Source organism: Spea bombifrons, chromosome 5 (genome assembly GCF_027358695.1).
Source record: "Spea bombifrons isolate aSpeBom1 chromosome 5, aSpeBom1.2.pri, whole genome shotgun sequence".
NCBI classification, from domain to species: Eukaryota; Metazoa; Chordata; class Amphibia; order Anura; family Pelobatidae; genus Spea; species Spea bombifrons.
The window spans coordinates 19,748,190-19,774,859 of NC_071091.1; the positions used below are offsets into that span (position 1 = coordinate 19,748,190).

The window sequence follows — 26,670 nt, forward strand, 5'->3', positions numbered from 1 at the left end:
GGTTTCCAACCCTTGAGAAACGTACAAAGGAAAATCATTTTAAAATGTCAGTTTCTTGTTACATTTGCCATAATCCATTCTGCTTAACTATGAACCATATAAACACCTTCAAGTTTCATGGATTTGCATGTTCCTTGACTTTATTTTGATGTTCCACGCATAGCTCAACTGATAAATAGCAGAGATTCTTTCACATATAGTTTAAATACGTATAATAATAATGGTTGATGGCAGTGATCACTGGTCAAACCTTACCTAGAGGGTAACCTAGAAGGGCTACTAAAATGGTGAATGGTTTGTAAGATAACAATTATCAGGAAAGAATAAGGGATCTCAATATCTAGCTTGGAGGAGAGAAGAGACAGCAAATGTGACAGAAACGTTTAAATATGCAAACAAAACCCAAGAAGGAAAGTCTATTAGAACAAGCTGTCATAATGAAAAACCCGAGGGCTAGGGGTTTAGATGCAAATATGTTTTACTTTACTCAGAGGGTGATAGATAAGTGGAACAGTATCTAAGCAGAAGTGGTAGAGGTTAATACATTAAGGGCATTTAAACATACATGCATATCCTGAATCTGATGAGACCAAGGACTGATTAAAATCAAATTAATTAAATACACGTAGATCTCACTAAATGCATTCGATGGGCATGGTTTAGCCTGGGAGCATCCTAGGCTAAAACAAATACATGGTAATATATATATATATGTATATATGTATGTATATATATATATATATATATATATATATATATATATATATATATATATGTATATATATATATATGTACATATATATATATATATATATATATATATATATATATATATATATATATATATATATATATATATATATACATATATATATATAAATAAATTATTAAACCTCTAGCTGCCTTGTAGAATCTTGATAAATCCTACACCAATAGACCACACAATTTTGTGCTGTATTTCAAGTGAAAAATCATCCATCAATCTGTCATACATCTTAGAACTGCAAAAGAAAGAAAATAAATACAAATAAAATAATTCCCAACCACTCCCTCCATGATTAGAGGAAGCCAAGAATCTTGCTTAGTGCTGTACCACTCATAAATCAACAGTGCTGTTAGAGAAAGTCTAGGGAATGCTATTTGCTTTGGACGAAGTAACCTACACATTGCCAGTAAAATGAAAATATTTGAAATATATCATAGTAGAATGTGTAACTTTTTTTTTTTTTACAAAGTCTTGCTAGCGAAGCTAAGCAATATAGTCAGTATACTTTAATGTATACTGTACAGTAAAGCACGATATGACACAATTTTCATAATTTTGGCTCTGTACGCCACCACAATGGATTTGAAATAAAGCAAGCTAGATATGTTTGAAGTGTAGACTTTCAGCTTTAATTCAAGGGATTTAACAAAAATATTGTATGAACTATTCAAAGTTACAGCAATTTTCATACAGAGTCCCTCATTTCAAGGAGCTGTAAAGTAACTGAATAAACTAACATAATTCTAAACAAAATGATCATTCTTAATACTTGGTTATACATTTTTAGTGAATAACTGATTGAAGTCTGGAAACCATGGATGTGACCAGATTCTGGGTTTCCTCCCTAGTGTTTTTTTGAAGGCCTTTCATGCAACTGTCTATTTGTGGGTCTTTCTGCCTTCAGTTTTGTCTTCAGCAAGTAGAATGCATGTTCAAATGGATGGAGGTCAGGTTAATAATATTCCACCTAATCAGTTTTGCAGCATTTGGCTGAATGTGAGCTGATAATATAGCCCTATATGAGACTTGTGCACAGCGAGCAAAATAGCTTCGGACAAAATTTTGGTTTTGAGATTTTTTTCGGGCAAAGAATTTTGTTTCCCGGCTGTTAAGACTTCAAATTTAAGGGCCTTTCTTTGATTGGGGATGACATTTTCAAAGAGGGAGGTCCCTGACGCCTTCTGGACTCACCTTTAATTTTAGAATTATTTTAAAAAAGGTTCCCCAGAGAAATGACGGTCAAAGAAGTGCAGCAGCAGTAGAGCACTGGGCTGGGGCAGGCAGATACTGACAGGCTTTATCACCAATATTTATTTATCAATAAAGAATAATAGATAATATAATAGAAAGATAATGAAAAAATAAGTTGTCTACAAATTACAGGTTTGGCTAGTAGCTAAAATGGGCAACTGTTTTAATCAACTAAACTCTACTCAGGAACAGGGGGGAAATGTCTGCTGCAGTCCCTGTAATACACAACAGTAGTCACTACAGCTTCTCCAATCCACTCCACAACAGTACATTTTCTGCACTAAAATGAACTATTCATTTGCAGTATTATATATTAGTAATGAGCATTACTCTCAGCCTGTCTCACACTCCAACTCCCATCAGTCTGTAACTGCTGCTACTGACAAGTTAAAATGGTGTCAGCACAACATATATCTAATGCTTGTCCCTTCCCATTATAAATGCTGGTTGACCAGAGTGAAAAATGTAAGGAAGAACTCTCACAGGTTGTTGGGCCCATCAATCACAGACAAAACCATCAATGAGACACCTCCATCATTGATATGTAACCTCCCACACACAGTCCCTCACACTTTACCTCATCAACGAGCACCAAAAGGCTTGTAATGGCGCCAAAATAGCTTGTAATGGCAGCAGCATGTGAAGACAAATGGGCAAATCATGACAGATTTGAACTCTTTGGCAGTTAGTTTTTGTCAGTTTCGTCAAAGATTGTGCTTGTTAATTCATAAAATGCACAAAACAGACAATTTTCGTTAAAAACAAATTCATTATACCAATTGGACCCAGTTCCACTGGTCTCAATACATGCTTATGCCATAACATTGCATCCACCGTGTTTCACAGATCATGTGGTATGGTTTGGATCATGAGCTGTTCCTTACCATCTCCATATTCTTCTCCTGCCATCATTCTGGTATAAATTGATCTCAGTTTCATCCGTCCAAAGAATATTGTTCCAGAACCGGCCAGGCATTTTTAAATGTTTTGTGGCAACATCCAATCTGACCTTCCTATTCCTGACGCTTACCAGGGGTTTGCACCTTGTGGTAAACCCTCTGTATTTACTTTCATGAACTCTTCTTTTAATTGTAGACTTTGACAATAATATGTCTACCTCCTGGAGAGTGTTAGATGTTGTGAAGGGGTTTTTCTTGACCAAGTTCCCAGTTGTCTTACGTGGCCGTCCAGGTTTTTTGGTGTGGATGAGCTCACCGATACATTCCATCTTTTTCAGGATGCACCAATTTATTGATTTAGCCACTTCTCTTGTTTCTGCCATCTCTCTGATTGTTTTTTTAGCCGAATGACAGCCTGCTTTATTTTAATTACAGCTCTTCTTATCTCACATTGAAAGCTTCCAAATGCAAATTACACAATTAGAATTTACGCCAGGCCTTTTAACTGCTTAATTGTTAATGAAAAAATGAGGAAACAGCCCACACCTAGCCATGAAACAGCTGCTCGGCCAAGTGTCCAATTACTTTTGGTCCCTTGAAAAGGAGGTGACTACATATAACAAGCACTGTAATTCCTAAAAAAAATTACTCAAATCGCATGTAAATGCTGTAAAGTGAAAACTTCAATTACATCTTGATTGCTTGTTTCAAATATACTTTAATGGCATACAGAGCAACATGTTTAGTTACATGTTCCAAAACCATTTAGATACAATACAGGATGCGTTCACGGTGAGTGTCCCTCAACACAGCTTGAGTCCTGTTAAAGCACTACTGGACTGTTCATCATATAAGGAATTTATTGTATGCATTCTACCTTCCTAAGCTACTGTTGATGATGGACCATTTTTTATTAAAGCCAAGTTGCAGGAAACCACATAGAATTTGCAATATTGATTTTTTTGCTCATTATATATTAATTTACCTTAGAGGTTGTTCAGTTTTTCCTTACGAATATATCCCAAAGTGTTATGACAGTCAGTCTTAGATTTGATCTATGTAGCTGTTAAAAATGAATTAAAAATAAATGTAGAATTCCAAAATTCCTAGGTGTGAACTAGATATAAGGACAGACCTATAGCTGTCATCAAGGGCTGGCTTAGACGACTAAGTTTTGCCTTGGAATTTTACACATTCTCCATCCCGGTCGTGTGTGCAAGTTTTACTGAAATAGATTTTCAAAATGCATTTCCTCAAGAATGTATCTCAATGTATACATAGCAGAATTTATGCAGCTGCATATGTGATTTGCTTTCTTAACAATGTGGTACTATTTAAGTATCAGAGTATTAAAAATGATTTCAGCAATATAAAAAGAATGTTATTACTGGGCTCGTGCATGAATGAAAATACCAAGGGAAATAATCTGTCTGCAAATATTAAAAATGACCCAATTCTGATGGTATTTGCTCAAACTATTTCTCAAACAGGCTTCCGAATCTCAGTTGTGAATTTGTTAAACTGACGTGATTAGATCATTCATTCTTTTTAACAGGTACACAAATATGAATTCCTTTCAACCAATGATATCATTTATTATATCATATCTTTATCTAGTAGTAATACAGATACCATAAAAAGCTTTCCTGTAGCAGTAAGATAATATTTTAAATAAAATGTATTTAGATGTGCTAGTTTGTTTGTTTTTTTCTTTATGTTAAATGATAATCTTTTGGAAGATCAAAGTTTCTGTATATATTTCATATCTGCAATCTAAGTTATACGTTATATGTAAATAAGTAAATAAATGTCACATTTTAATTGTAAAATGCCCACAAATATTTTTTAATAGAAAAAACATGCATGATATTCTTCTACTTCTGTGTTTGAATCATTCCACTATCACATTCAATAAACCCTATCACTGTATCCTTTTTTTGTTGTGGTTCTTAATTGTTCTCCTCATTCTATCCTCTAATTCCATCTACCTTTCACCAAGTTACCTACAATACCCTGTCAGCTTTGTTTTTGAACTGAGCCTGACCCAACTCTTTGGCCGGTTCTATGACTTCATTTTAGGTCTGCCCTTAGTTTTGTTTTCTCCAAGACAATTCCTGGCAGTCACAGTACCTGGAAGGTTAACCAAAAGGGGTTTTGACAATTCTCTCTCTCTAAGACCATTCCTAGTTATCTCTAAGCAAGGGTCCAGTCTCTAACAACATAATAGAGAGGATTTTTCAAACAGATCCTGAGAAGAAGTAGCTAAGATCCCTTTTCCAGTGATAATCATTTTATATTTCAATAGTTTTACGTCCAATACAATTGCAATATGATTAGCATAAGTGGATTGTGTTATATTTACAGAGAGACACATGAGGGAGAAACCATAGTTACCTGGACTCCTCTACTCATTCTAGCACAGGGATTAGACCTTCAATTTTTCCCAGGTAGCCAGCTTAGCTCTGCTGAAGTCTATCTATAATCCTCCTATACCTTTGCTGCTTTTTTAAACCATAGTTATTGTTTTTTATTATGCCCAGTTCCAAAATGGGGCAAATCTTAATTGTAAACGTAATCTTCTGCAAGAATTTTTCATGGTTGAGCGAACACAACATCCCATTGGAAGACAGGAGTGATGGGAATGATTAAGGGCCTCTGTACGCCTATGAAGATACAACATTAAAAATCAGCTACAATGGTCATTTACAAGATTAACCACGTCTACACTGTATTTCTGATCCATGTGATGTTATTTTAATGGGCAAAATGTTTTTTTTTTTCCCAGACAAGGACAAATTGTTGAATAATATATACTGTATTGGCCCGATTATAGACTATATATAATCGGGTTTAGCGTAGGGAAGCGCAATTCGTATCGCCCGATGCCCGGGACATGCAGTTCCGGGTGCCGGGCAGGTGTGCTGCAGCCAAACCAGCATATCAGGGTGGCATAAAGCATATCAGAGGGCAGAGTGGCATATCTGGGGGGCAAAGTGGCATATCAGGGGTTATAAAGCATTGCTGTGGGGGGGCAGAGTAGCATATTCAGGAGGCAGAGTAGCATATCAAGGGTTATAAAGCATATCAGAGGGCAGAGTGGCATATCAGGGATCATAAAGCATATCTGGGGGTCAGGGGCAGAGTGGCATATCTATAAGTAAGGTGCATTATGAATTAAGGGGGGACCTTAAAATGGCTATTGGCTTTCCAAATTTCTGTTTGTATATAACCTATGCTGACTAACTGCATAATAAATAACAAAAAATGATAAAATACATGTTTTCCTGTTCATTAGATAAAATACTGCTTTACCACTCCACTCATGTGTATTTTTTCTCTAAAAATATTTTTTTCTTTAAAAAAGCACCAAACTTTAAGGGTGCGGCCTATAATTGGGTGCGGCCTATAATCGAGCCAATTCGGTATGTACACGGTATATATAATAACTTTATATGCTCAATGAACCATTTGGTACATATATTCTGTTGTACATTATTCTTTGTTATTTCCTTTTTTCTGAATGTGTGTGAAACCTCAGTTCTATGACCGCATATAACTAGGTCTCTTAGATAATGTTGGCAGTATTTATGGAACTTCAGGGTAATGGATTTTAAACCTTACATCTATTAATAACTACATCTCACGTTATAATGCTTCCAAATTCCAGTGGTTTTAGGGCAAGATCTGCCAAAATTGTAAAGCTTCAGATCGTCCTAGATGAATTATTTTAAATGTCAATAAATAAATTAAAATAAATTAACCATGCAAATGTTATATTTATTTCTTTGTAAAATATGCCAATGTCTTCACACAAGAAAAACAACAATATTGTTAGTTATCTGAGAAATTTTAAGCACTTTTTAACATGATTTATTATTTTTCAAAAGTCATGCTTAAACATGGTAATTTGGGGAACATTATATGGTGGCTGTTGCTAAAAAAACTTGTAGTTGATCTTGAAGATATATAGATTTTTCCAGAAGCCAAGTGTTATTATATATGTTGAGTGCTTTCTGAAAATGTGTACAGAATTGGACTTTTTTTTTTTTAGGAAACTACCGTATAAAGGAATATATTGTAAAACCCTTAATATAATTAATATTAATCACTCATGGTCTCAAATCCAAGGTCATCGCTAAATGTGATCTTCAATTAAAAGGATAATATCAGTGTAATGAATGATGTTTCCATGTATGCGTATCAGGAATGTCCCACTGTCTAGTCTACATTTAGGCCTTCTAATTCCTAAATACTTTTACCTCTGTTGTGTATTTGTATTGTTGCCTGCATGAAGAGATGAGTTTGGTGCCATTGCTGACTGTGTATTATACAGTCAGTGTCTTGTTATGTGTTAATTGTGTTATTCTGTTCCTGTTTCGGATTGTATGTCAACCCCCTTCCCCGGCACTGTGTTTATAAACCATGCTCAGTCCCAATAAAATGTTTTCTTTTTGCATCTAATTCCGTGTTACCCGTAGTTGATTTGGAGATTCTTCTTACTCCATGGAACGTAGGGGCTATGCATCTGTAGCTGGCTCAGAGGGTAAGGAAGGCAGTAACAACTGCCAGGGACCCTCGGCTCTTCGTGTTATAATCAGACACCAAAATGACCTTCAAATAATTAGTAATACAAATCTTAACTAAATACAGATGTGTGGGGTATACTCTGTTTTTTACATAAAGGCTTCTGTTATTTTTCTGATGCTACACTGTTGCTTTGTAGATTAGAGGTTCACAACACATTTCAGGGGTCAACAACAAAAGAATCAACTCTCGATTATTTTCTTCTGACTCCCAAATATCCTATTTATAAACACCAGCGCTCCTTCCTGTTCACTAACCCACATTTACTCAATGCCATAATATTTCCTCATCACACAATACTTATTTCTTCTCAACTTCATATAGTCCTTTAATCTCTGTGCCAGGATATCTTCATAACCCGACTGATTAAATATGCCAATAGTGACTGCAACCTTCTTAATATTTTGTATTTATACAAATGTATATAGCCTTTGTTGTTTAGGTAAGAACTTTTCATATATTTTTTCTTTAATTTACTCTGTGACTGCTTACGTAAAGAGATTAATGATTGTATACTTGTAGGTGTTGGTTTAGTTTTATTGTTGCACATGTTTGTATGCACCGAGCAGTGACTAGAGATTGCATCAGATTTAGTGAATATGCTTTTGGAGACTTTTACTACATTGTAGTCCACTAGCTTACATTATAATTTGGGACCTAATACAGGCAGTAGTGAAAAGAAAGCATTAAAGCATATGTATTAAAACTATGTTGAGAGGGTAATGCATTTGTAGCATGATTGCTGGATGGATATGTTTTTTGTCTCAAGTCTCAAGCAGTTTGGTGCCTGGTAATTCTGTTGAAGACCATGTGTACAAAAATGCAAATGAACACAATTCGCCCAGAATGGAAAATGCTGCTCAGGTTGCTCAGGTTGCTGATAGGTTTCAGCTCAGAAACTTCTCAAATTTTAGCTCACTTGTGCCATTCTAGATAAAAACCATCATGCCATTAGGGCGGTCCAAAACCAAAATGCAGGGCAACTCTCAATACAATCAATAGCCCCAGATATATTTGTGAAATATATCACTCAAAATGTCACTCTCTTGCAATTTCCATGCATGGGACCATGGATGCAGCAAATCACATTTTACCCATCTTTAAAACTTGATTGATCATTCTTCAGCTCCCTGCATGTTATTCAAACTAAAATGTATGTAACCAATGTAATAAGCAGAGATAATGGGGCATCACTGAATCTTTACTCCATGAGTCACTCTTCTAAAATATATGTCTCTCTCTCTCTCTACACCAAACTACACCAAAGAGTTTAGGCAGCACATAGCTTATTAAACAATGATAATCTGTCCCAGATGTTTCATAAACTTAGCAGGCAAATAAAAGGTCTTATGTTTAGTAACTAAAGTCCATCAAAGGCCTTACAAGTAACCATCACTTATGTTTTCCCTACTCACAATCAATTAATTCCAAATAGATTCCATAATGACAAGGTCCTCTACACCTAATGCCCGCTCTGTTTCACTTGTCAACTTAGTGTCAAACTTTCCACCTTCCCTTCTACCTTCTGGTCTTTTCATGCATCCAACCTCCATGTGAACACCAGAAGTTTGGATGACATGAGTTGTGTGACGCAAATTCAATTAGATGTGTTTAACTGAAATATGTTTTTGAGATGCAGCAACCTATTGTGACAACAACTGTTGGCAATGGCTGAGCTAAAACTCCTTGGGAAATCCTTTTGGAACGTTGGGTTCTTCAACTAGAAGGCAGATAGCAAAAGAGTATTCCTCATAGCAACCAACAGTAATGAGTTTGTAGGAAAGGAGGGTATACAATTTAGGAATTATGAGTTGATTATGAATGGAAAAGTCTTATCTTTATTCTTTCAGATGGATATGAAACAACTGAGAAATGTGTTTAGTTAAAAATGAAATTTATTGATCATATTTACAAAGTACAGACAATGTATTATATTATTTGCATACTTTGTTCTGCAAATGAACACACTTGTAACATTTATGTATGAAATGTGTATGCATATAAGTACATGCATCCACATGTATAAAGGGTATGATCTGCCTTCTCTAGGTGTTTTCTGGATTCTGATCAGGTACAGGTATTTTTAATAAGATATGCTTAAAGTTTTTCAAGGGTTATTGAAATCAGGCATATGTGTGAAAGTAGCTCTTTCTTTTTAAAATTAAGTCCCAGAATAGATAACATCATGGCAGCCATTAGATTGTGACTTATTGTCCAATATTATTATACACACACACACATAGTTAACATTTGCAAATCTATAATTTAATTTCATCATAAATTGCTATTATCCTGACAAATAATTGGCAATACTCAATCCATATATTGCTCACAGTCATTAATATCCAATTGGACCTTCAAGAATTGGAGATAGAATGATGCTCCATTAGTAATATTGTCAAAATTCAACATGTTTCTTGAATGGGATTCTTTACAATTACAATACTTAACCCATAGGTCCATGGGAATGTGAAATGTCTTATTACATTTCTCCACCCACTGGTTGTAAAGGAGTTGAGAAGATTGTCTTTGTTAAATTGAAAGAGATTAATAGAAATAAAAGCGACTGTCTTGTTTTTCAATGGCAACTTCATATATGAAGGTGTTGCAATAGTAGTGAAGACAGGAATAATGTAATATGATTATTTACAGAGATAAAGCTATATTTATTTTGTTTATCGGTGAATTCAGCACTGCTATTTTTTCAATGAAAGATCAGAACTGTGTTGACTTTGAGTAAAATTCAGTGCAAGCTAAAGCAAAGTATACCTGCCCTAGGTATTGACTTCTTCATTGAAAGTATCGGAATGTTCCAATCCAAACCAGTTTCTTCTTCATCATTAAAATGGCTAACTTCCCTTTTAACCATTTGAGCAGCAAGGAAATGTGTTTATCTCCTCTGACGCTCAAAGGATTAATGCATCTTAAAAACTATTTAGTTAAAAAATACAAAGGCTTAGCTCCCCAAAATACTGTTGCGTATAAATATTTCAGTAAGTCTTGCTTTGTAGAATTTCTTTCCTGAGAACAAAACTGGTTGATAGTCTTTTTGGAATCACAAATGCGCGTGTTCTGAGCTTTGATCACTATCTTGGCTATCATCATTGGCTAATGAGTCAGCTGTATGTTGGAGGCTTGCTGCCCCAATTCCGGAGAGCTCTGATGGTAGAAGAGTTCCTTTTTTCACATTTACCAGTTCCTTTTCTCGTGCAGCTGCCCCTTGTTGACCTCCTTTTACACGTTTCCATTTCATTCTACGGTTTTGAAACCAAACTTTAACCTTAAAAACAAAAATACAAATTGATATCAATGCATTTTAGTATTTTTATCAGACGGGGAAAAAAATGAATGGGCTAACTCAGCATGTCTCAACACATTCTTTTGGATTACTGGCATGGATTTACTAACTTGTCCAATGACAGGTGGACAGATGTAGTACAGTAGCTTTGAAGCCTTCAGGGGACAGGGAAACTGAAACCCTGGTTTACTACAGCTACATAAATCTATTACCATTGCTATTTCTTGATCATTTCACACGGAAATCAAAAAGGAACATCTATATTCACTTAAGCTCTATACATTTATGTCTGGCTTTCCTAACATTATTACGTATTTCTGCATATGATCAAACATATCCATGCCACATTTTAACCATGGAACCAGCGGAAGAACCAACTAAAAAGGCCATTATGAATTTAGAGACATTACAATAAAGTTAATACCAGGAAAGGGGAAACAGATTCAAATTATGTGCAGGTCTTCCAAAAGAAATTTGAACCAGGCATTGCTCCAGGTGGAAAACATACTGCTACATTTCCTGCACACTGGTGTGGATAAATAACAGATAATACAGAATAAAGAACCATCTTAAATCATCTAAGTGAGACAGAATTGTGGATGACTACAAGCACAAGACTTTTTTGCATTACGTTTTTGGCACTAGGCAAAATCCATTCTTCAAAAAAACATCATCGGCATATTTATCATTTACATTTTAATAAAGTTATTCTGTTTGCCAATGTTGAATGTAACTACATACTGTGACCTAGCAATGTACAATAAAGGACCCTCCTGGACCAATGGAGAAGAGTTAAGTGTCTGCTGGCCTAGGCCTGAGGGACTTTTCAGCATTCCCTTTCCGTACTGGAAGCCCTGCAACATTATTATGAACGGTGGTTATGAATAAAGCTGTGGTCAAAGCCCTGCCCACACAGGTTTGTTTTTTTGCTTCTTTATTTGCCTGCTGGTAATTTTGGTAGGGTTATTTCGCAAGGTTATAGACCTGAGCAGTCAAGTAAAAAGCTACAGATGAAGTTTCCACATCTGTTAATGTAAAGAACAGTTTCTTCATCAACCACAAAGTTCCGTAACATTTGTCTCCCATCACCAAGGTCAAACGCTGCCATATTAACCACATTCTCCTCATTATGCATTTTAACAGGGCCAACTCAATTAACTCTAACTAGTCTTTATTGGATAAAGGGATCTCAGTCTAATATATGGCTCAGTCAGTGAGATTTCTGAAAAGCTCCCGGGTATGAATATGTCTCACAGTGTCTAGTGAAGATAATATACCATATACTCTTCTTTATTAGAATTTCTTGATATCCTTTATTTGATATATCTAATGTAAGAAGGGTATTTATGGTAAATATACATATATGTAGTTTTTAGTTATATATAGCAAACAAAAAGACACGTTTGTCAAAATGGGCATCTCTAAAATAAATTAGACTCCAAAACACTCTTGGTGCTGCTGAGACATGTATGTATATATATGTATTTATGTGTATACATATATATATATATATATATACAGTGTATATATATACATACATATATATATATATATATATACATACATTTGTGTGTAAGCCAATGAGGTTTTAAAAATATATAACGGAATCTAAATTACGAGTGAATTATAATTTGAGAGCTTAACTCTTACAATTTGAAAATGTATTTTAAATAATAATAATAGGCTTTTTTAAAATGCCTTTTCTTAGAATGTGTTCCTATACTGAATTATCACAATATCCATTTGTAATACAAGATGCAACTTCTAGCAGAGATAGTTTTAAGTACGACTTCTACATCAGCAACTGGAGATTGATCTATTGGGTGCATCTGCTCACCAGAGCAGTTTCCTTTTTATTGCGTCGACAAGCTGGTTAGTGTTCATGTCTACAGACTGATGATTAAGCTGTTTCTTAAATAGGTTGCAGAATATGAATATATTCACTTGCACGCAAAAGTTATTTTATTTATGGAACTCTATATATACCACAATTCTCTCTGGAATTTTCTAGGGGACTAAATCTTGATCTTGCAATATATGTTTGTCTTATCTGCATAGTTTTTAATTTTCTGGTTTAATATTTATGTGAGATTATTGGGTAATGGGACAGTTTCTAAAGAAACTTTGACACATACTAAAAAATGGTTTTCATTCAAGCATAAATGGGACAATGTTAAGTTTCTCTTGGAGGACAATGGAAAGTTGAAGATTCGTATTTAGTATCTCTGCTATAAAGATTATAGGCCATTTAGATATTATTTCTGGTCCTGTTTTCAATGAGAAGATAAATAAATAGCTATTAGCCCTATTCTCTATCATGTATAGTATGTTATTAACTGGTATTGGTGGTTATACCTTAATTTAGGTTGGACTCTTATGACAATATATTTATCTGTATCTTGTAGTTGTGTGAATATTACTTATTATCACACATATCTTGTGGGTTGGAAATGCATCTATTTATGCATACAATATATTTAGCATTTAACTGGATCATTGGGAACATTTTGCTTTCTACACATGTGGGAACTCCCTATTTTCCTGGCACCTGGTACTGTACTTTCACTAATATATTGTTTTAGGAACGTTTAAACCTCTGGTCATCTGCTTTACATTTGTTGTTAATAATTTGCACATTTTTTATTGTGTACACGGTGATTTTTCTGCTGAAATTTCAACTGCATGATGATTAATTTTGTATTAACTTCCCCAAAACTTGCTACATGATATTCAAAACCAACAATCCTCAGATTTTATATCAATGAATAAACAAGAGCATGTTTTCTGTTTTTTCGTAGGCACGGATGTAAAAGACAATGTACATTGTGACCTTTTAGACTATACCTGTCTTTCAGTGAGGTCCAAGTTCACTGCAATTTCATATCTTCTCAACCTAGTCAGGTAATTGTGGTGGGCAAATTCAGCCTCGAGTTCTCTGATTTGTTCTTTTGTAAATGCAGTTCTTTCCTTGCGGGGTTTACTATTTAAATCTGACTTATAGCTTCCCTCCTGAGAATCTGAAAAAAAGAAAAGAAACATTGTTTCATTATCTATGTTTTAAATAAACATTATAGACATTATAATTATCATATTTCATCATTAACTTAGTATCTAACAATGCTTAGCAGTAATAAAATGAAGTGTTAAATCAATTGACCAATGCAGATCAAGTTTATTCACTTGATAGAATGTGTTTGAAGGTGAGTTTCAATTCACCAATGTCACTATGCCTTGAAGGACCAACCCTTGGAAGCTTCTCCTGAAAGCTGAGCTGAGTGGGCCATGACATTTACTTTGAGTTGATGGTCAAGTCAATGAAAACTTTAGCTACGTAGTAGTCAAGCTGACTTGTTGGTGAATAAATGGGTTACTCCCTTTTTGTTGTCTTGGCCTGAGCGACTTGACTTGACTTCCAGCTCAAACCTCAGAGATCCATCATATCTTCTCATACTGCTTTGTTTTTGCCATTAAATGACGCACATTTCTCAACCCAGCCATTACCAATGAACAAATGATATGGTTAAGGATCATCAGAATAATTTTTGAACATATAATTTATATTGTTTTATGTGTAAACATTCCTGTGTTTTTCCTACTTTAAAAGAAGCTTAATTTCTAATTTCTAATGACGCCTTTAATTATTATTTAATCATTATAGTTTTTCACATTTTATTGTATTGCTTAAAGTTTCATAGTGTATTTTTGTTAAAAATAATTCTTCATTTTCCCTAATCCAAAGCAGTATCTCAGCTAAGAAGGTATAATATATATGTTTTTTGTGAAAACCTAATTTGGTATAAACTAACATTTTAAGCTTATACCTATTATTTAAATAAATTAAAAGCTTTATTTGTTATATTTTGTGCTTTGCACCTTTTACCTCACCAAACCTCCTTTTTTTCTTTTAAATGTATCTCTTAATCACTTATTTTTTATGTTTGTCTCTGGAAATATCTTTGCTTTATAGCTCATTTGGGACTCAGGCTGGGAGATACCATCCCACTCTGACCTTTCAGTCTTTTTTCACATCGCATGAAGAAAGGCCCTCATGGTTTCTCTCTGGTGGAAAAAAGGGTTGGAGACCCAAAAAATGTTGGCAGGTTTCATATGAGTTTCCATCTGCTCTGCAGATGTTACAACTTACTCAAAAGTCTTGTTATGTTTTAATAGGACTCATTCTTGAATGCCCTATGATAGATGTTAAGTCTAAAATGTCTAACCTATAGGGATTTGTGGAGATGACCCTCTGTCCTCTCTTCAACTAAACATACATCTGCTATACAATATGCTAATGCTGCATGTATATTAAATTATATGATTCAGTGAAATTCAAGGCCACATTCTGAACACGGATTTGGTATATGTCCAAGATATCATAAATGACATATTTGCTGAAAGGTGAGCGGTCTTGCTTTTCAATGTATATACAATTCTATGGTATGTACAGGGGGTGCACCAAGTAACCAGTAGCTGTATATTTCTGCGCAAAATAGCTAGAATGATATACAGTTATTTGGCTTCGTAATTTAAATAAACTTTAAGTACTGCTGTTAATTTCACATGGAACAAGAGTGGAGTAATTTTAAGGTAAATGTTTTTCTAATTTTCTCAAGGTAAATCCATTAGCTGTCATTTAATATGTAATCTTTTCTCTTGAATGTTGTAAGCTCTTCATAATTGGGAAAAGGTTGTTTGTAAAAATGATTTATTTACAAGTATTTTGTAGACTCCAACTTTTCATGACCTTCCAAATAAGTGCAAGTATGCAATGAACACATTTATGCAGGAATGTCAGACCTTCACTTTAGACCTTGTCTCAAGTTACATCATGGTGGACTTGCATACTTGCATAATATTCGAGAGACGTATCTTGGTTGGGCACTGCCTCAGCCACTCCCTACCACTTCTCTACGCAGTCACTATAGTTTATGCTGAGCGCTGTGATATGATGTCATACACAGAGTGAGTTCACTATGGAGTGTTGTGCCAGGCTGGCACAGAGCTCTTTAGCTTATATGAGATGGTTACGAAGGAGACTGGCCCATGAAGCAGATATGGCCTGGTCATACTACAGTCGGGGAACGCCAGAAAAAAGAGCTGATTCGTGGGCCTCCAGGGCAGCTTTTGATCTCTGCCCAGGGAGACTTAGTGTTTTTCTGCGCAAATTTCCTGCCCAGGTTCTGCCCACACTTTCACATCTGTTGAGCGCTTGCTCCACTTCTATGTATGACTAACCATGAGTTCTCAACTTAGCCCTATCCCTCAGCTCTGTATATTGCTTATTTTTACTAAATAAGTAATGGACCTTTGGTCATAATCCCATTTGTATACATTTTTTTAATGTATTAAACTTAGACTCTAGTGCATCACTTTTTCCTGGACTATAACAAAATGTAAGTGTGAGGACTGACTGAATACGGAAAATCTTTTGTGTTATTTAACTAAAGACCATTTTGGCCAAGTATGAACAAACACAGTATATATAATATATATTAGGTTATACTTAATTAAAGAAAAATATGGGTTTCAAACAAATAACACACTCAGTAAAATATGGTTGATGAAAATGTTCTCCTTGTGAGGCTTTACTGCTTCTTTAATTTAACCATTCAGAAGATAAATTAGTATGATGCAATCAGACTGGGAACAATACAAAGTTTTCCTGTAAAATGGAATAAATTCGATAATAATAACACAACTGTCATCTTCCCATATTATAATGTAATAAAAATTAAAAACATACAAGTGGTACATGGATTATTTTAAAAGGCAACAACCCTTTAACATGATAAAGTACTTTTTGTTCTCTTCCCCTGTATACACAAACAGTATACCTACAGCCAAGTAGAAAGCTAAAAACATAATGATAGAATTGCAGAATTTATTGAAGCTCCACTTTCAAGGAAGATATTACATTCACTAATGTTAACTTCTTCCTGTCTAGAACATACATAAATCACCTTCCCAAGAGGAAAAACCTAATAACAAAAGGAAAAATACAAGACTGGAAGCAGCGTATTCAGAAGAGTGGAATCAATTCCATTTTAAACAAACATTCACAAATATCGCTAAAGAATTACAGGTGGTGAGTCAACTTATTGATAATAAAAGGGTTGCCATATAAGTTATTAAGAAGTAGATACTGTGGATTCTACATGTTGCAGGGCGGTTCTTTCACAAATGCACTATAAATAGAATTGATTCTGTTGTATGAATTTAGAGACTACCAACATTTAAATGGTCAGTATGGTAACCTCAGATAATATGGGTATTAAGGTTATAATTTCTTATCCCACCATGGCACAGAGAGGGAAATCATTAAACGCAACTTCTGGTTTCTGTTCAGTCATTTAGTTATACATTGTGTTACTAGAGTATATCTTACTGCCTTTACAGTTGTGGTTGTCTAGCAACAAATAATTTCAAGCTTCATATGAAGTGATCCTCACGCAGATCAAATACTGGATTTAGTTTGTCCCCAAAAGATTTAAAAGATTGACAGTATAATCAGATACTTTAGTTAAAATGAGAACAGTATAACAAGATGGTATTAACAGATGGTGAAATACGTCTTCCACCATCCCGGATCCAACATAAACAGGAAGAATATTAAAGGTACTTTACTGTGCTCAGTGACTTGGCCACATACAACTCTAGTAATGTTAGGTTTGTTGAGGCATTGGAAAGAAAGTCAAAACAATACTGGATGTTCAGAGAACGCATTGTCGTCTACTGTGACTCTACATTAAAGAGGGATATGTGGCAAATTATATCAAATGCACCAGGATTCATATATGTGATATAACTCATGTGATTGTGAAGCCAACATTCATCATAAATGGATGATGTTCTTACATACACAGTTAAATGGGTGGTTGGATTAAATATTTAAAGGAAGATGTTCTATGGTGTCAGAAACTAGATGCAGTAATAGCACAAGACCTAAAATGTTGTACAAAGAGTTCAGAAAATTCCAGTATGAAAATGACTCTGTTACCTTATACAATATGGACAGTTCTATTAGTGAGGTAGATTTAGTACCATCTGTTATGTTTTCTGGACTCAATGGGTTGTTTTTAATGCCACAGATAGATCCATTAGAAATAGTAGCAACCCTTGCATAGATTGTGATGGGAGACGTATATAACAGGGCACATTACATTCACAGTCAACTTTTTTTGGGGTAAGACAGGGTTTATTCATGACCGATGGATGATATTGGGAAGGACATCAGATGGTAACATCAGAGTCCTCTCTAGTGTTCCTAGTGTCCTGGGTTGACTAATTGCTCAGTGCTGTAAAGATAATGCAGACAGTCTTATGTATCAGTGGAGGCCAATGCAACACAATTTTCTCATAATTTTTCAATGTTGGATAATACCTGACATGTCAGTTTTTCATAGAATAGACTACTTTTAAGCATTAAATGAATATATATGAAATATAACAAAACCAACATGGAGCAGTAGTCATCTTTTGCCATTTAAATGAACATTATTAGCTAAAATGATTTCATTAAATGTGCTGTACTAGCACATTCTAGTGTTCGTATGTCCTCACTAAGAAAAGTTTAAAGGTAAAGAAAAACCCTTCACGGACCACTTGTGTACTTCCCATAACATGTAAAGGATGTAGCATGGCAGGGGGTCCTCTGATTTCTATCATTTTCGTCATGGTAGATCAGTAGCTAAAATAAAGCATTCTGAACTTATGTGTATCCAATCCAGGTGTCTTGGCTGAAGCAAGACTTGCAGAACTGTACATTTCAGAAAATAAGATGAGCCATGTATATACATAGAGAGAATTGATGATTATACCGGGCACCGGGCCAGAAAATATTATAGCTCAGATATAGCTTAAAAGTAAGATCAGAAAGAATGTTTTGAAATTAAGAATACACAATAAAATATATTTCAGAAGAAAGAATAGATCCACAACTTCTAAAACCCTTTGTATGTGTCGCACAAATGCAGCTTTAGACAGTCAAGATGACCCAATGGCTTAACATTTTGGATTAAGAGTAGACTTGATCAAATGCTCTCTGATTTTGCTCGCCAGGCCTGGCATTAGCAGCTATACAACTATGTAAAATGGAAAACATCAAATAGCATGTGTCAGTATTATGCCGTTCCATTGATAAGATTTTTAGTTTTTAAAATGAAAGCAACGTTTGACAAATACTTCATGTTTTAAAATATATGCAGTGAAGATAAAAATATTTAATTTCCTGAGAATAGAGGTGTGGAAATGAGAACAAAACTGGACATGTTCCTAGATCATGTCAAAAAACCCAGCATATCTATAAATTTATTAACAGTACTTCCACAATATTATTCTTTTATATTATAGTTTATGCCCATTTTTCGATTTGGATGTAACTTGAAACTCATGGATTAATTTATGGATATGATTTAAGAATGTTTGTAGCCCCATATATCTAACACGCTAAGATACAACATGGAGCACAGAATAGACTCTCCATTAATTTTTTTTTGTATTTATTGTAGTTATGCGTATAGAAGCAAAACAGCTACACATATTTGCCGACATTTTAAATGGTCAAATACATTTTACATTTAAATGCTGGTTAAAGGGAATGTAGCTAGAAATGTTTAAGAGACTTTGTGACATATAGCTATTTATGTAACTGACTAAAGCATTTACAACACAAATATAATGTTTTAAACCGTCTCTCTTGCGGAAGTTTATACCTTACACATTATTATGAGTTTAAGGCAAAAAAATCCTGAGAGATTTTGTTCCACCCCCTCCAAAAAAAAAAAACACTTGGGCAATTAGGAACTAAAAAAATGTGGTAAACAAATATAACTTTAAATGTAAAGAGCAATATACTGTAAGTAAAATAGTTTGTATTAAAAATGTTTAGTTTGCAGCATGTAAAATGCTATTAGTTGGCTTATTAAGTAAAATGTCATCCACAATGCAAGATGTATTGCGCAAGTTTCTTTAGGGTAGTTGTTAAATGTTTACTTTATAGTAATATATCAGTTGTGTCCTTGCAAAACCTACTTACATATCTGTTAGGTATTATTTAGTCGGGAACAAAGATTCCAAAGGTGGTAAGTAATGTTTAGCACTAAGGATTTATCTGTGGTTCAAAGTACGACAGATGATAAAATGTTGTAAGATATAGGTGTAGAGTTGGGACATTTTTATTATTCTTTTTCTGATTAAGTGTGTTTTATGTTAAAAGTTTTATGAGCAGGCCCACACCGACCATCAGTCTTGTGCTTTTAATGCTGATGTAGCAAATCTATTCCTTTAGTGTATGACCACTGCAAGAATGTATCACGTGGCCACATGTTAATAACCCATGCTAAAAGGGAGGTTTTTTATTCTTTTCCAAAAATTCAAACTGGCTGTTTACAGGGAAACATTAGGAGTGACCACTTTTCTGCCCCTCTAAAGTTGCTAGGGGCGGGTAATACCTGCAGCTAGCCTCACAGAGCAGGGACGGTCTTGCTCCAAAACTCTAAAACAAAAGGGCCAGACGGACTTGGACCGGCCCACTCAGGGAAGTGGGAAAGCTGTTTGGTGGCAAAGATGGGCCACACAAAATGTTTGGGGGCACTTACAAGCTGTTTGGTGACAGAGATGGCACAGACAAGCAGTTTTGGGGTTAAGGTGGAGCTGATAAGCTGCTTGGGAGGAAATGTGGCACTCACAAGCTGTTTGGGAGCACAGGTGTGACATTTGGCTTGGTAAAGTCAGGGATCCTGGGGCAATTTTCACACTAGGGCCCTGTGGTTTCTGGTAACACGTTCTGTTGAAGCTTGTTTTAGCCTAAATTCTCATCTCATGCGTAACATAGCCTCAGAACACCACTAATACATAACTTAAAGAATAATAAAAATATGGAAAAACGATATATATCCAGAAATACTGGTAGATTTTCTATTAAAATTACTCTATTAAAATCAAGGCTAGGTGTTAACTTGCTTCAGTTTGTGACAACCACAAAATGTATCTTAATTAAGAACATCTGCTTGTGTGCAGTGACTTTTCATATCCCTAACCAGGCGTAGGCTAACTTTTATGTCTACGGGTTTAAATTCATTGGAAAAATCTTATACAAGATAAGGAATGAGTCACTGATTTTTTTAATGCGTTGTTGCATATTTTAAAAGGGAATTTCAAGTATTATAATTAATCATTTGCCATCTGTCCTGGTGCAACTTCTTTGGAAACACATTTGAAATTAAACATGTGTTTCATTTTCTTTATGAGAGTAAAAAAATTAAGAAATTTGGGACAAAGGTAATAGGGTCAAAAATGATGAATTTGCAGATTATTGTTTTAAGATTGATACCGGCATTCCATCTCCGAGATGACAAGACCAAAGGTATGATCACATACATATTTTTATTAAGCATCCCATTGTTTTCAACCAAGACAGATTTATTTAGTTAACAGTGTAGCAGAAACTTTACAAAAGTACTATTGTGTTGAAAAATAATACAAAAGAATGTTATTTATAATATGACTATAAATTAACCAGTGCAACCATGGCAACAGTAGTATGTGATTGTGAAGATGGCAAAAATTCCATGTGTGAGTCATGGCAATACAAAATAATGATGAAATATAATATAGAAATGAATTTGTTCTATTGTTCACCTGTCACTACAATATCACGTACGGATAACGTTACATAAACTGTTAAGGAATACATAGAATATTATATTATAGGAGTCCCGTGGTTTAACTTTTACTGAATCATTAATATATATAACACAATTCAATCCTGAATAAGAATAAATTATATGAAAAACAGAGATATATTAGTTATATCAAGTTATAAAAGTGATAAAACAAGTTATCACATAGGCATAGTGAAATATTCAAGAACAATTAACAGTTATACGGCAATGTAGAAAATAATAACAAATATTTATGCAGACAAACTAAAGAAGTGCTTTATGTCTGTTTTAGTTCCACTGAATATGTCCTGAAAGACCCTTTTCCATTTTTTTTTCAGTCCTTTTAATTCAAGGGGATTTTATCTTTTTTTCCCCAGAAATACTCCCAAATGAGAGAACTCTTTACTGTTATGCAATTCTCAACCTGATGTAATGTTTTCACAGACAATACACTGTGGTAACTGTTATCTACATATACTCTGTGTTTTATATTCTACAAATTATTTTTATATTGCATATGCATGAATTTTAATATAAAATACTTGCTCTTAGATTCACGTGTGCCAGAAATTGCATAATTTAGATATCTGTATGTTCTGTATATAGATATCTGTAATATCTGTATGTTCTAATTACTTCAGATTTTAACTCCATTTTAATTCTGTATTTCTCATATTTTTCATTATTAAATCTTATATGCTAAACTTAAAGGCATACTCCCGGCATCATATTCACTTGCAAATGATTGCATATTATAATGTGAGATTGTAAACTCCCTCCACCTAATGTATCGGTTTGTCTTAGTCTGTCAATTCTAGTCTCGTCATACCCCTTGAATATATGTATTGTAAGAAGCGCTGCATAAATTGTTAATGCTATATAAATCAAAGATAATAATAATAATAATAATAATAATAATAAAAACGTGCGGCAGTGCTTGTCCTGCCACAGATTGACTGCTGTAAGTGAAATCAGGACCATGGGGGGAGAGATGTAAAATATTTTTATTTTTATTTTTGCCAAAGAATACAAAGCACTTTAAAATGTAAAAAAAATGTGCATAAGAAATTCTAGCTGGACATAATAACTTCAGTTTTGAAGTATGAATGTCTACAAACCAAACCGGGAAACCTTGCATTTCTACACATAAATAATAATAGCTCTGCTGGGATTGTATCCCAACACAGGTCATACTGAGTAATTTCCCTTTAAGGATATTCTAACAATTCCATCATAACAAAAATATTCCTTTGTAGCCCCTTGAATTTAAGAATGTGAGGCAGACCTCATAATAAAGCAACTCACCATTTCCTTTACGGGATTCAATTTCTGACCATTACCTCACACAATACATGGATGACCCCTAGGTCTATTTTGAGTCAGAAAGCTGAGGAAGTTACAGCAATTGTGAACAATACTGAAGGAACAGACACTTTATATTCCTTTTTTTTTTAGGAAGCACGTTTAATGTTGTTGTTTAATATTGGAAAAAAATTGTTATTGCTTTATGTCCAAATCTGCCTCTGTAAAACAGCATTCATTTTTTTGTATGAAATAAATTTAAAAAACAAACATGGCAATGATGTTTTCTTGTAAGGACACACACTGCTAATATGAATTAATTAAAAAGGGGAGTTTGTCTAATTATGAATGACTTGACTTGCCAAATTAAACGCAAGTATTTTGATTGCTAGGGTGTGTTTTCTGGGGGTTAAAGTGATACTCTCGTGTCCCGCGCAGCCCTACCATCAAAGAATGCATATGAAAGCAGTTTACAAGTATTTTAACGAGCATTCTTCAACCTTTAAAAAACTAAAATAAATGACTGACCTTTAGGAGAAGCCGAAACACACCACCCTCTTCATGGTTCAGTTTTCATGTGAATGTTGGCTGTTTAAAGTCATTTTCTGCACATAAGGAGTAACCTTAGACCCCCTGGAACCTTTGCGCAAACCAGCGCAGGAGCTTGGGAAGCTCGGTCAAACATATCACCTACTAGCTTAGGAAATGTAAAGAGGGATGAAGGCAAATACTCCTGGGGGGGATTCTGCAGAATCGCTCCATTAATTTGGAAAGGTACCAAATGACAAATTTAAAGGGACCACTCAGCTACCATATGTATTACGGTGTATATGATGGCTGAACTGTCCCTTTAAAGTAGACCAGATGACAGGGCTTTTGTAACTTCAATAAAACAGACTTTACATTGTAAGACATACCGATAACAAGAAAATTAAATACCGGTATAGTATTAAAGTATGAAGCTTATACCAGTATCTATACATTATGCAAGGTAAACACCTGGAAGTGTCTCTAATAAATAATTTCCTATCTAGTTCATGTCTCCCTTCATCCCAAATAAAAAAGCTTGGAGGCTTAATGGGGCACTCAAGGTCTGTGTTACATTAATACTTATATCTGCTGGGTTTAGTAGGAGAGTGCATTGATGTGACATCATATCACGGCCCTTTATATGATCCCTGGGTATGCTTCCAATGCCTTCTTAACCTATGGGTGAATAAAAAGCTCCAGAACTATAGAAATGAAATATAGTAATCCTACTGAGCAGCCAATGGTTTGCTAATGAACTATGAGTGGATGAGTAGGCTTTTGTAAGAGCGTTGACCCAAAGCCTGACCTTGACTTGATCCACTTCTTACTAGAACTTACTTCTGCAGGTCCACCTCAATGCTGGACATGTAAGTTCACCTACCAGGATGCAATGATCTGCATGCACTACTCCATCACCCTGTAACAGTATGAGGAAAAAGAGAGCACTAGTGCTGGTTTGGTAAAATTGTAGGGTTGGATGCGCTGAAAACTGGAACTGTTTTTGCTTTTTTTCTAATTCAAATCTATACAAATCAAATGTGGAAAATGAGTAATGACATGTGGATGCACGAGGAACATCAGTTCCAAAATTAATTATTCTTAGAGGAGGAATGTCATACGCAAGGAAATGAATTATCAGTAAGGGATTCCCAAATATCCATGATGAAAATTATTTCCAATCTGGAAAATAGCATATTTAGCAGATCTATTAATCACTAAAGTCAAAAACCCCCAAACCATTGACATGAAGCATGAGATGGAAACAATGAAAACTGTATAAGAAATACCATCTACACTCATTATTTGGTGAGGGAAAAAAAGTTAAAACATATATACAACATAATATATAAAAAATCATAATAAACATATTCATAAAAATAAAATCAACAAAAGAAGGTTTGAAGAACATCATTGAGCCATGGGTGGGGTGGCCCGGAGGCAAGGGGCTTATTGCCCCCAGAGCTGGTCCAACTTGGACTGGACCACTCTCTGAGGTGTAAGCGCAGTAGGGTTTAATGCAACATTATGTGACCCTGTGATAAAAACATGGCAAGGAAAGGATGTGATGTATTAGAGAGTGAAGTGTAAGAGAGTGATGTTTTAGTTGTGAGGTGTAAGAGAATGAGGTGTGACTAATAGAATGGTATGAGGGAGGGAGTATGTTTTGGTGTAAGTGTGTGTGATTGGGAGTGTGTATGTTGTACAATAACTGTGTATTGGTGTGTGTATGTGTTATAGTCAATGTGTGTAACTTAGTTACCGGGGAAACAAGTGGCTTGGGAGGCTACTCAGCTGTAACTTCCTCGGGCCAGAAAGTGCCAGCTCTCCCCTGTATAAAGCTGAAACTTTAGAGATTTACTCTGTATTTGAAAAAATAACAAAAACAAATGACATAAAGAGCAACCCTGGTTCACAGTAATAAAAGGGAAGTAATCAGCAGGAGCATTTTATTTGCTGACGATGGCTGCACCAGTATGCCTCTGTACATAACCCTCATAGTTACTGTTATTACATCAGCAGGGAGCGATATCACAAAGCTGCCAAGCAGTGAGAGATGTCATTTGCTTTCATAAGTAAGTTTTTAGTTGATTTTATTATTTTACTGCTTGAGGGCAGAGATTATGGTAGCAGTGGACACAAGGAAACTTTTTAGGCTCGCCAGCTGCCCTGCCTATAAAGCCGCCAGCGCATACAATAATCCCTGTTAATTTAACGTTTTCCTATTAATATCATGGAGACAGCCGTACGGCGAATCCCTAGGTGATCTTTGAATATATTAATTTTGTCATTCTGGGGATTCCCTGCCTGCGTGATCCATGCACATACAGAATGCTTTAAAATATTAATTTTAATAAAACATATAATTTAGGACGTCTTTAAAAAGAAGATTCAGTTTTGAGAAAACATTCCTTTACGCGTGTCTCCTTAACTGTAACAGTTGCATGTATAATCCACAAAAGATGCAAAACAAATTGGAGGGATTACAAATATTTTATACCTCATAATTATTTTGTATAATGCCGCCTTTACAGAATCTGCTGGTGCTATATAAATAAATGTGATATAAATACTATGTATGTTATCATTTTCAACAACAGATGTTGTTGATTCATGTATCCTAATATCTATACACAGAACGTGGGTAGCTCAAAAGCACTTTACAGTTGCCCTCAGAAACGTGTAACTCAGCAACAACCGGGGTATTGGGGCCTAGGCCACGTCTAGGTGCACCAGCCCCTCTGCAGCATGACAAGGAACATGATCGCCCTACAGTGGGACTGTTAAAAGGGAGATCACTGATCTCCCCAACAGGCCCATTGCCAACTGTCCTGTGAAAATGACAGAGAACATTAGGTGTAGAGTTTTAGACCTTGAGGAAATTAATCCCATTTAACAACAATTGTTAAAAAATCCCTGCTTCAAGATAGTAGCAAAAAAAAAAAAAAGCCTGTCAGGGAGTGTGAGGAAAGCAAAAGTAGAAACTGACCCAGGGACCAGGGCAAGCTGGGCTTTCTGAAATATTTTAATTTAATCCTTCAGACTAAAATAAAATATTTTAGAGAGTCTTGAATATATCCTTGGTATTTACATTCTGGTGTATATTGAATTAAAACATATATATTTTTTTAATGTTTTTAAAGGATTCAATTTTAAAGTACCAGTGAAATTTCAGTATAACGACATATATTTTTTAACTTAACACCACGGTTTCTCTTTATTTGTTTTTAATGGCCAGTGCATGATAGTGTGCAATATTTGGCTGGCTATGTGCTATAAAAAAAAATGTAAAAAAAAGTTATACGAATGGATGTTACCAAAACCCCAGGATACACGTACTGAACACAAAGGTTTCCTTTTATGAAAGGAGTATATTTCAAA

The 26,670-nt window shown here is 34.9% G+C and overlaps 1 protein-coding gene across 1 annotated transcript in view; it reads right to left on the reverse strand.

Moving 5' to 3' along the window:
* Positions 1-9,387: 9,387 nt before the first annotated feature.
* Positions 9,388-26,670, reverse strand: part of MEOX2 (mesenchyme homeobox 2) — a 36,216-nt gene continuing 18,933 nt past the window's right edge. The window contains exons 2-3 of the mRNA XM_053467993.1: positions 13,643-13,815; positions 9,388-10,780 (exon numbers count right to left, since the gene is read on the reverse strand). Of these exons, the coding sequence (XP_053323968.1) occupies positions 10,556-10,780; positions 13,643-13,815 (398 nt within the window). The 3' untranslated portion in view covers positions 9,388-10,555. The remainder of the gene's footprint in view (positions 10,781-13,642; positions 13,816-26,670) is intronic.